Source organism: Gossypium hirsutum, chromosome A10, assembly GCF_007990345.1.
Source record: "Gossypium hirsutum isolate 1008001.06 chromosome A10, Gossypium_hirsutum_v2.1, whole genome shotgun sequence".
In the NCBI taxonomy this organism is placed as follows: Eukaryota; Viridiplantae; Streptophyta; class Magnoliopsida; order Malvales; family Malvaceae; genus Gossypium; species Gossypium hirsutum.
In genome coordinates this window covers 112516627-112527435 of record NC_053433.1, presented here as the reverse complement: position 1 = coordinate 112527435, position 10809 = coordinate 112516627, and the positions used below count along the sequence as shown (strand labels likewise).

Genomic DNA, 10809 nt, shown 5'->3' with positions numbered 1-10809 from the left:
ACAGTATCAACCTCTCCCTCAAATTTTTAAAATTATATGTTTAAATATTTACTTAACTTTCAAAAGATTAAAATTATTAAAGATAAATAGCAAATATTACTGAATGAAACAAGGTAAGAATGGATGTTTCCAAGATCTATGAAGGTGGTTGTGGTTTTGAAAATTATACATCCATAGTATGATGAGATGGGTGATGGAGCAAAACATGCCAATTATAAAACAGTTAACAACATCCTCTCTTGCCTCTATCCCGTTCCATTGTAATTTCTAATTGTACCCAACACTTGTTGATATTGATTATAATTATGGATATAATTAGTGTATTATTTTAATTCCAATACTTAAATTTCATAAATTCCAATGAAGATTACGCCCCAAAAATATCTAATTTTATTGAAACCAGAAAGAAAGAAATAAAGCCCAGTAAGGCCCAAGCAAACTCCACACTTTAAAAAACCCTCCGCTTCTTTAAATTTAGGGTTTCAGCGTATATTTATCCCTGAAAACAGAGAGAGGCCGCCGTTGTCGTTCAGCAGCAGAACAGCAAAAGAAGCAAAGCAATGGGTAACTTAAAAAGCCTGTAAATTCTCTATGTTTTTCTTACATGTTATCGTTAATTTTAAGAATGCTGAACATGGGTTTTTAACTTCTTCTTTTTGTTTTCTTTGTAAATAAATAAAAACAGCAAGGATCAAGGTTCATGAGTTGCGACAGAAATCAAAAACCGAGCTTTTAGCTCAGTTGAAAGATCTCAAAGCTGAACTTGCTCTTCTTCGCGTTGCTAAAGTTACCGGTGGTGCACCTAACAAGCTTTCTAAGATGTAAACCTTATTCTTCTCTCTCATTTTTGTTGATTTTATTATGTTTTAGCCATGGATCTTAAGTTTATGTTTAATTGGGCATATAAATTGGGATTTGGTTTCTTAGTTTATTTGAAGAAATGGGTACCTATAATTTTCTTTGGTTTTTTAGTGAAAATGTAATTTATATAATTGATAAAGTAGTAAGAAATGGGTGAAATGAAATGTTTCATCTGCTTTGAATAGTATATTTTGTTTTAATAAATAAAATTTTAATACTAATGGTTTTCAAGAATACAATGTGAGAAACTGGTTTTCATGCATATCAAGCTGCATGATTTTACTTTTTCGATGGAGGAATAATGTTTGGATTGATGTTTATTTCTGCTATACTCTCTTTTTTTTCTCAAGTTTGATCGTTTACCAAGTTTGCGAGAAGTGAAATAGAAAGCTGTGAAAATGAACTTGAAATGGTTTGGTTGACAAGTCGAGCTTTCTGCTTTTTTGAAGTTCTGTTTACAGTTTCTTAGTTGAATGCTTGAGGTCTTGTTGTTCCGGTTTTCCAGTGTTCTGGTTATTGATTCATTGGTTTCGGAACTTTGTTCTGAGTCTGGTGGTGTTGTGGATGCAGAAAGGTGGTGAGGCTGTCCATTGCTCAAGTTCTGACTGTAATCTCACAGAAGCAGAAGTCTGCATTGAGGGAGGCATACAAGAATAAGAAATTCTTGCCTCTTGATCTCCGTCCCAAGAAGACCCGAGCCATCCGCAGAAGGCTTACCAAGCACCAGGTATAAGCATATCCTTTTGATTTCGGCTCAAGTAATATCTGTTAATACTTGTCAGCATCAGGTTCTATAGGAACTACCCGAATCATTGAGCATCTGTTATTTTGCTTTGCAGGCATCTTTGAAGACCGAAAGGGAGAAGAAGAAGGAAATGTACTTCCCAATGAGGAAGTATGCCATTAAGGTGTAGGGCAGGATCTCACATTCTATTTAAACCGAGTTGTGATTTTGTTTCGATTTTCATGTTTGGAAACTCTTTTTTGCCCCCTGTTAAAAACCAAGATTCTGGTCTTTTTGATTGAATGGTAATTTATGGATATTTTGCATTTCTTGATGAGGAGTGATTGAAATTCAATTAGTTTGAGAAGTTTTAATTCGATATTATTGAAACCTCGTTTGCTTCCTATTTGATAAAAAGAATATTTGCTCATCTTTGTATAAAGAATGCAATATTTGGTTGGAATTAAAATGGTTTAAAAAAGTATACTTTCTTGATGATAAGATATTTTGAAGATTAAATTGAGTAATTTAGTTTTTATTAGCATGATATATACGCGGTATTCGTTATATCATTAATTACATTAATTTTTAATAGTACAAAATGCATAATTTTTTATCAGAATGTATAATTTTTATCAGAGAAGATCAATATGAGCAAAATGTAATTTATTTTCTAATACAGGGTTTCCATAGCCTTTTACCTCTCGTTAGCTAGTTCCTTTTACCCCTCGTTAACTATTTAAAACACGTAAATTAGATTCATAAAGAAAAAAGCACTAAATACAACCATCACTTATGGTGATCAAGAGGCCGAGGAACAGGTTGCCAACCTGTGCATACTTGAAGAACTTGTTTCAAAGAGTCCGAGGGAGCTTCCATTGTCCATGTTTTATAATATTCACTTGGGTGGAACACACTCCCGTCCCCACTGCCTGTTGCTAATAAGCATGATTCTGCACCATTCAAAAACAGGTCTCCTTCCGATATTATTACACCCGAACTCGCCTCTTCACTATCCCCTGCCTGTATATTCGGGCCAAGAGTGGCATTCAGAACAAATTCGAGTTTAAATGATATCAACCTGAACGCTTGAACAAGTAATGGCTTAAACTCAAAATCAACTAAACCTGCCATGACCTAAATTGCAAAACTCAACCCAACCCAACCAACTCAAAACCAAACTCAACCCAACCAGATTTATGAACCTAAACTTGTCCATGATCCAAAACCAACCAAATATGTCCAATTCACAAGTATATCATGACGTTAGGTTTTGTTTAGTAAAAGATTGTCACCTTCTCAGTATAAAACTCAAAAGTTTTCTTCTTCTTTCCAGCTTCATATATGTTGCATTGAGAATATATCTGATTAAACGCAAAACATACACAATTATGAAAGAACATTATCTATTTCCATCAAAAAGAGAAAAGGAAAGACACATTTACCTGGGCTTCTACACTTGCACAAACAGCATAAATGTCCCAGTTTCGAGTGTAATTGTTATACAAATGAACCTTCCCAAATCTAAGACGAGGTTGCCTTTGCCGAGTTCCATCGAAGAAGCAATGGTGGATCGTCACTCGGATGCACCTATCTCCTACATGTGTAGGATCTGCTCCAATGAGCATTGTCTTGTCATGTTGAGTGAAGTAACATCTGGGGGCACCGAAATTGCAGAAAAAACAACATTGAAATCACATTAAAACCCAGAATCCAATGTCAATTCACTGATTATTACCCAGTTTATTCAAAAGACCATTTCATAAAATCCATTGTAGAGGAGCCTAAATTGAATAAACAAAAATGATGTAAAAAACCCTCTACAACTCTGAATTCAGCCATTATACAGTTACAAGTACAATCAATACATCTAAATAACTGCAACTATGCATGACCAAACTGATAATCAGAATATATTCAGACACGGCCACACACAATGGCCTCAAGCCTAAAAAATCTAGAGAGAACTTACACACAAGACTCGAAATCTCAAAGATCTCAGGGCTTAACATTGCCATTAAACTAAGGCATCATTGGCTTAATTATTAGAATAAGATAATCCTTAAGGGGCAAAATGACGAAATAGAAAACACAAATCCATCAATCTTTGTTTCACTGATTGCAAAACTATAGTACTTAACTTTTCATTTTCCTTTGAAGTTTTTGTATATGACACATATTTGATACAATCCTCTAAGATACTTAAAAAACACTTCCCAAGAATCTATTAGGAGAAAGATTTGCAGAAACCAAAACAAGCCCAGAATTTAATTCTCACATTCAATACCATTTTCAGTGCTTGCGTCACCAAGTTCTAGCATATATTTTAATTTGTAATATGTTAAAATGAAAAATATTGAAACCATTAAAGCTCAATCCAATCACTACTTTACCCTAAAATTCTAACCTCGTCTGCTTCAACAATAATCACATAAACCAACACCATCTCAAACAATAATTTCAAATATCAACACAAAAAATCATTAAAAAAAAGAAGGAAAATTTACCTAGAAACAGTGATGTCAGTGCTTCCTCTAGTAATATCAATCAAGCCATCATCATAATCTTTAAAACTACACCTATCGATCCAAATATGCTTCGAGTTTGGCTTTACTTGAATCCCATCAACATCGTGTCCTCTTCCACCTTCAAATTCCATATTACAAACAATCACATTCTCACATTCTTTCAATCTCAACCCTTTCCCTGTCAGCTTTACCCTTTCGCCTCGTCCATCAATTGTCTTGTGAGAGTCCACGCTTAAGTACGTCGATAATCGGATTATTCCCGACACTTTGAACACGATCCAACCCGGTCCCGGTTTCCGGCAAGCGTCTCGGAGAGAACCCGGACCGTCGTCTTCAAGGAAATTATATGTAAAAAATTAGTGTAATTTGAAAGGGAAAAAATTAAGTTGAAAAAAGAATTTAGATGAAACGGACCGGATAAAGTGGTGACCGTGACTAGAGGGCCGTGGAGACCACCGACGGAGAACCGGCCGAAGCCCTCGGCTTGACCGGCGATTGCTCTTTGGGTACTGTCCACGTCGGCGTACGGAAAGGATGCCATGTTATTTTTGTTGCTGTTGTTGTTTTGCTTAGTACGCTGTCGTTTTATTGGTGTCCGATATGTTTTGAGAAGTCGTTTCTTTCCGTTACTTAAGGCGTGTTTGTGGGAAAATTGCTTTTTGGCCGGGTTGAATAAGGCCGTGGAGTAAAATATCCCCTTTTTTTTAAATTACAGAAATAGGCCGAATTTTTGAATATTTACAAGAATAAGCTGATTTAGAACTAGAAGTGTTTTTAGGGGATACCCAAAAAAAAGTTTTCAGTTGGAAGCGCTTTCTGTGTGTCACCAATAAAATGACGCTTCCAGTTGGACACATTTTCAGCATATTGACAGAAAAACGCTTCTAGCTTAAAGCACTTTTTGCCAAATCAACACTAAAAGTGGCCTTTATATAGACCGATAGTCTAATTTTTCTTGTTTTCTTAAGCAATATGAGATATGATATATGTGTATATATAATGTACCCTTCAATTTTATGTTGCTAATTAAAAGAGAAAGCAATCCCATATTATCTAGGACCAAGTTGCAAACTTATTTTTTCTGAGTTTCCCTAAATCGACCCATTCCCATAAATATTCATAAATTCGGCCTATTTTCGTAATTTAAAAAAAACGACATTTATTGATATTTTAGTCAAGGCTGTGTTTGGATTTGTTACATATGTATAAATATGAAATAAAATAAAATTTGATTTGGCTCTATATTCATTTATATATTTATACCAATAATAAAACGAAATATTTAGATACCAACAAATGTTGAGTGCAATCATAAGATTCATAAGGCACATTACACTCTCAAGAGGAAGACTCGTGTTTAAACCTTGAAAATGACATTATTAGTAAGGGTAGTCACGAACCTTAGAAGGAAATAAACATAAATGATACCTTAGTTTTCAAAAAATGTATAACAAATCATATATGTATAACAAACATACAAATAATCATACATTGTAAATCAAATAAAAAATACTAGAAAGTAAAATATAACATATAGGGATGACAAAAATACTCAAATTCGACAAGTTTCGATCGACCTTAACTTTTAAAGGGCATTTTTTTATGATAAAAAGGTGTGACAAAATTTAGTATAAATTTAAGCATGTAAGAATTAAGATATTTTTTCGGTATTTTTTAGGCTTGTTTTAGTGTCTATGTTCAGAGTTCATTTTTATTTCATTCATTGTTGTCCCTCTTAACAATGTCGTATCCAAAGTTTGAACGTGTATTCTCTTGTTAAGAGTGCAACGTGTCTACATTGCATCCAATAGAATTAAGATAATAATTATTATCTAACTTGATTTTGTTTTAAGTTTCTTAAGTTAGAAGTATGGATAACCATAAAAATAATTACCCAATTATTAGCATGTTTCTACTTTGGTCACTAGGTTTAAAATTTTTTATTTTAGCTATTAATGTTATTTAATTTTAATATTTCAGTCACTCTTCCATTAAATAATTAACAATGACCTTTTCTATTGGCAAAATAATAAATTTAGTCCTCCAATATTTACAGGTTGTATCAATTTAATCTTAATTCTAAAAATTTTAACAAATTTAACCCTCAATTTTATACATTCTGTCAATTTAGTTTTAGTTCTTAAAAATAAAAATAAAAATCATATAAAAATTCATTTTTCAAAGAAAATAAATAAGATTTTATAAAAATGCATACAAAATTATAAATAAAAGAATACTAATTTTTTCTTTTCTTTTTTGACATGAAATTTATTTATTAAAATAATATTTTTATAAATAAAATATTTTTAAAAAACCCCACAAACAAGATTTAAACTAGATTCAAACTTTTTCCTTTTTCTTAAAAAAAAGTTTATTTTATAAATAACACATTTTATTATATGTTTGGCCTCGCTTCTTAGTCCTCGTCAAATTTGTTGTGTGTTGGGCACTACCTTAGCCCACAACCACCAGTCCTAATAACCCTTACTTCGAACTCCTTAGTTTCCGCATCCTCCATTGCACCATCAAACTAGGAATTGATTATGGAGCTGCTAGTATAGTTTTCCACTTAGTTTTCAATATCTTATCCTCACCTATATACCTCCAATCATGCTTGCCCTCAAGCACAACCTCAAGCACAACAAACTCATTATGCGCAACTACCTAAAGATATTGATTCTCACTCTTTTTTGCCTTAGGATGTAGTTTTTCACCCAACTAAAAAAGGGTAATCATTAATGTTGAAAAAGAGAAAAGTTGAATATACGTAAATTTTCTTCATGGTTTTTCTCTCTTAAATTGTTATATTTATAAGATTATTATTTTATTAATAAATTTCATATTAGAAAATTTTAAAAAATATATTCATTTATTTATAAATATTTTCATGATATTGTATGTATTTTTGCAAAAAAAAATCAAACTTTTAAATAAATTTTTTTTTATTTTTTTAAAATTTAATTTTTAGGATTAAGACTAAATTGACAGAATGTGTAAAGTTGAGGGTTAATTTATTAATTTTTAGATTTAGTACTAAATTGATAGGATTTGTAAACATTAGAGGGATAAATTTATTATGCCAATAAAAACACAATTGTTAAAGATTTAATGGAGGAATGATCAAAACATTAAATTTCGATAACGTTAATGACTAAAATAAAAAATTTTAAACCTAAATGACAGAAAAAAAAGGCAAATAATTAGATGACTGTTTGTATAATTTACTCAATAATTATTAAACAAAAGTATTTTAAGTACAATAATAATGTAATGTCAAATCAAGTTGCAAAAGAAAAACCCTACTCAAATAAATCTTCACCTGTTCTTTTTCTTTTTAACTTTCAACTACATTAACAATTTTAACCAAATTAATCATTATAAATATTATACTTGTACGGGCCCAATTCTACTCGGGCCCGATATAATAAAACTAATTAGCCCGAGCCCAAATCACAAAAAAAACAACAAAAACAGTCCAATAAATAATAAACCTAATACCCAATTAAGACCCAATTTCCAGCCTAAAAAAACACACACACAAAAAACCCATTACAAATTAACCCAATACCCAAGCCCAATTCAAAACCCTAGCCCAACTATCTTAAAATTTTTCAGCAATCAACCTTCAGCCGCAGCTCAGCCCCCAGGTGTGCTGCCGAACCTCTAGGCCAACCATTGGCCACCTTGCGCACTACCACCGTCGCACGCCGCACGCATGCCCCTCTCCTCCATGCGTCTGACACCCCTCAAAGCCTGCAAACAAGCAAGAAAAGAGGACACAAAAAGACAAAAACCATGTGCAAACAGCAAAGGAGATAACAGAGAAACAATAGCGAAATCGGCTATAAAGCCTTGGGAGGAACCCGATTGAAGGAGGGGGTGTTTAAAAGGGGGTTCTTCTTTTTTGATAGAAAAAAAAGATTTTGTAACACAGATATTAGAGATCGAAACAAACATAAACAAAGGGTAGCAAGAAATAAAAAAAAGGTTGATTTTCACTTTCGTTCTAAGATCTGAGTTCATTTATTCTGTTTTTTTATTTTTCTTTTTTATATACGAAAATAGGCAAAAGTAAAAGGAAAGAAATAAGGAAATCTCACCTGAAACCACAGACGCGTCGCCGGAGAACCTTCTCCATCGTGGCGATTGGGTTCGAAGGAGAGGCACACGGGTTTCTCTCTTGGCTCCCAAAGGACGTCGAGGTGTTTGGCCTTCGAAGGGCTCCCAAGCGGGGTTTAAATACCCATGGTCGCGCGTCGCCGGGCACCGAAAATAGTGGCGATACGGTGGACGGTGAGATAGCCCGATCGGCTGAAGCAAAGGGAGAGGGAGAGAGGGCAAAAGGCCCTCAGTTTTTTTAAAGAGAAACAGAAATGAAGAAAAGAAACTAATTTAAATACTAGAGGCAAACGACGTCATTTGGGAGTGGGGGGTCCAGGTGCCAAAACGACACCGTTTTGGACCTCCCACACGCGACCCGACCTACGCCCACGGAGGATCCGCGCATTTTGACTGAATGGTCTATTTGTGCATGGGATCCCTCTACTTTCTTGGCGCATTTCAATGTGGTCCTCCCTTCCTTTTTTATTTCGAATTCGCCCTAAATCTGTGTTCCAAAATTCAATATAGTCCATTTTTAATTAATCAACCATTTTTTTTATTAATTAATCAACTTTATTTTTATTATTAATTCTATTATTGCTACTTATTATTATTGTCATTATTCTATTATTTCTTATATTTTTTCATTATTGTTGTTACTATTTATATCACTGTTTTACATTATAGTTATAATCATTATTATTCTTTATTTGTTATTGTTGTTATTCTATTATTGTCGTTATTGTTAATATTGGAGCTATTTTTGTCCTTATTATTTTATTGATATCATTGTTTTCTATGTCATTATTATTGTGTTATCATTAGTATCACCACTATGTCATCAAATCAATCAATTTTATATTAAATTTGTCATATTATATTATTTTATTTTCTTGTTTCTTATCTACATTATTATTACTATTATTATTGGCATTATTTTGAATATATCATATATTCTAAATCATTATCAATTTTAAAAATTTTGCATATATGTTATTTCTTCTGAATCATCATACGTAGTATTTATTTTAAATTTTTATATGTATCTTTGTACTCTAAATTATTATGTATATATATACATACTTTTTTAAATAATTTTCATACAATGTTTTGTCTCAAAATTTTCTTTTCATCCCATTTATTCTAAATATCTTATACATTATGTATGATAAACCATCTTGCATATTTTAAGTTTTTTTACATGTTCTTTCGTTATACTATTTTATATGTAAACAATTTTAAATTCTGTTATTATTTATTACAAACATTTTATCATTATTTACCTTAAGACTTCATATATTACTTATATTAAATTTTTTCACATACTTCTTATACGTTATGTATTTTGGAAGATTATTTTTACATTATTTATTTTAAATTTTTTATATACATGATTTATTTTAAATCTTTGTGTATATTCTATTTTAGAGTTTTATATGGATTACTTGGTTTAAATTATTTTTTATGTTATTTACTTTAAAATTCTTTACATTTTTCACCACTTTGAATTTTATATATATATATATACATGTATATTCCTTTTGTTCCAAATTCCATTGCAAAATCGGTTAAATTATGTTTGGGTTTTAGATGAATGCACTTTCATTATATTTTGTCTTATTTGTTCGTTTATTATACCCTTATATGTTTTATGTTTCAAGTTCAACACTTTACCTGTTATTGTTATTTATTCATTTACCATATTATTTTATTTGTCTTTTCATTATTTATGTTATTTATATATTATTTCTACTGCGAAATGTGTATGCTCAATACCATGTACGCTTACCCTGTTTACCCATTCATCGAGTGGCCCATATGTTTAAAACATATATTGATTTGTGAAGTCTTGTCATCCCAACCGCGTCCAAACATTTCGATATTATGACTTTTATGGTGTATATTCGTTTCATTATTTGGATTATTCATCGCGATTTGTTTCTAATGTATACCTCTTAAATATTTCATTAAAATTTTTAGGACTAAATTTAAAACAAAAGAAATTTTGAAAATAAGGCAATGTTTCGCGTTTTGGAACACCGAGGAATTGTGCCATAACTTACGGGGTTTTGATTCTCTCATTGATTCTAAATAGCCAAATATCCTTTCGAGTTTTAAAACACATGAAATTTCAATTAAAATTAAAGATAAACTTGCGCTCGGAAGTTCAAGGTATCGCGTCCTAACTTACGGGATGTGATTCTCCGATGTCTCGAGACAAGGAAATCTTTAGCAATCGTTTTGATCCAATTCAAGCACTTTTAAACTCAACATTCATAAAAAAGGGATCGTATTTCAAAATTTATTTTAAATCTTTTCAATTTTTGATATTAAGACATTAATTAATCAATTAGGTACCAATTTTGGGCGTTACGAGGGTGCTAATCCTTCCTCGTACGTAACCGACTCCCGAACCCATTTTCTCAAATTTCGTAGATCAAAATGTCGTTTTAGTAAACTAAAATGTTTTATTAAAACAAGGGTGATCCGATCACACCCAATAAAAATCGGTGGCGACTCCCGTTTTAATTTTCATTTTAAAATAAGGTCGATTCCCGTTTTCAAAAAAATGGTTTCGACAATACTTATAATTAA

General features: G+C 31.8%; 2 protein-coding genes and 1 long non-coding RNA gene across 3 annotated transcripts; 1 reads left to right on the top strand and 2 right to left on the bottom strand.

The window, feature by feature from the left end:
- The first annotated feature begins 412 nt into the window (after positions 1–412).
- LOC107897769 (60S ribosomal protein L35) lies at positions 413–1911 on the top strand. The gene is made up of 4 exons (XM_016823338.2): positions 413–564; positions 686–821; positions 1432–1588; positions 1701–1911. Exons 1-4 carry the CDS (start codon positions 561–563, stop codon positions 1773–1775), a joined length of 372 nt encoding a protein of 123 aa, XP_016678827.1. The 5' UTR covers positions 413–560; the 3' UTR covers positions 1776–1911.
- Positions 1912–2236: 325 nt separating this feature from the next.
- On the bottom strand, positions 2237–4733 carry LOC107897768 (probable pectate lyase 4). Its single transcript, XM_016823337.2, has 5 exons — positions 4528–4733; positions 4093–4444; positions 3031–3241; positions 2881–2949; positions 2237–2608 (listed from the first exon to the last, which is right to left on the bottom strand). The coding sequence occupies exons 1-5, from the start codon at positions 4652–4654 to the stop codon at positions 2375–2377; spliced, it is 993 nt and encodes a 330-aa protein (XP_016678826.2). The 5' UTR covers positions 4655–4733; the 3' UTR covers positions 2237–2374.
- A 2615-nt stretch (positions 4734–7348) lies between these two features.
- LOC121207751 (uncharacterized) lies at positions 7349–8451 on the bottom strand. The gene is made up of 2 exons (XR_005902862.1): positions 8214–8451; positions 7349–7866 (listed from the first exon to the last, which is right to left on the bottom strand). It is a non-coding gene; the product is annotated as an uncharacterized lncRNA (long non-coding RNA).
- Between the last annotated feature and the right edge of the window lie 2358 nt (positions 8452–10809).

Bases quoted from the DNA above. Each gene is read 5' to 3' on its own strand.
- LOC107897769 (XM_016823338.2), top strand. The intron at 822-1,431 runs GTAAACCTTATT...TTGTGGATGCAG, and splicing joins CCTAACAAGCTTTCTAAGAT to AAAGGTGGTGAGGCTGTCCA. The intron at 1,589-1,700 runs GTATAAGCATAT...TTTGCTTTGCAG, and splicing joins GAAGGCTTACCAAGCACCAG to GCATCTTTGAAGACCGAAAG.
- LOC107897768 (XM_016823337.2), bottom strand. From the start codon at position 4,654: ATGGCATCCTTTCCGTACGCCGACGTGGACAGTACCCAAAGAGCAATC. The intron at 4,445-4,527 runs GTCCGTTTCATC...ATTTCCTTGAAG, and splicing joins CACGGTCACCACTTTATCCG to ACGACGGTCCGGGTTCTCTC. The intron at 3,242-4,092 runs GTAAATTTTCCT...CGGTGCCCCCAG, and splicing joins ACTGACATCACTGTTTCTAG to ATGTTACTTCACTCAACATG.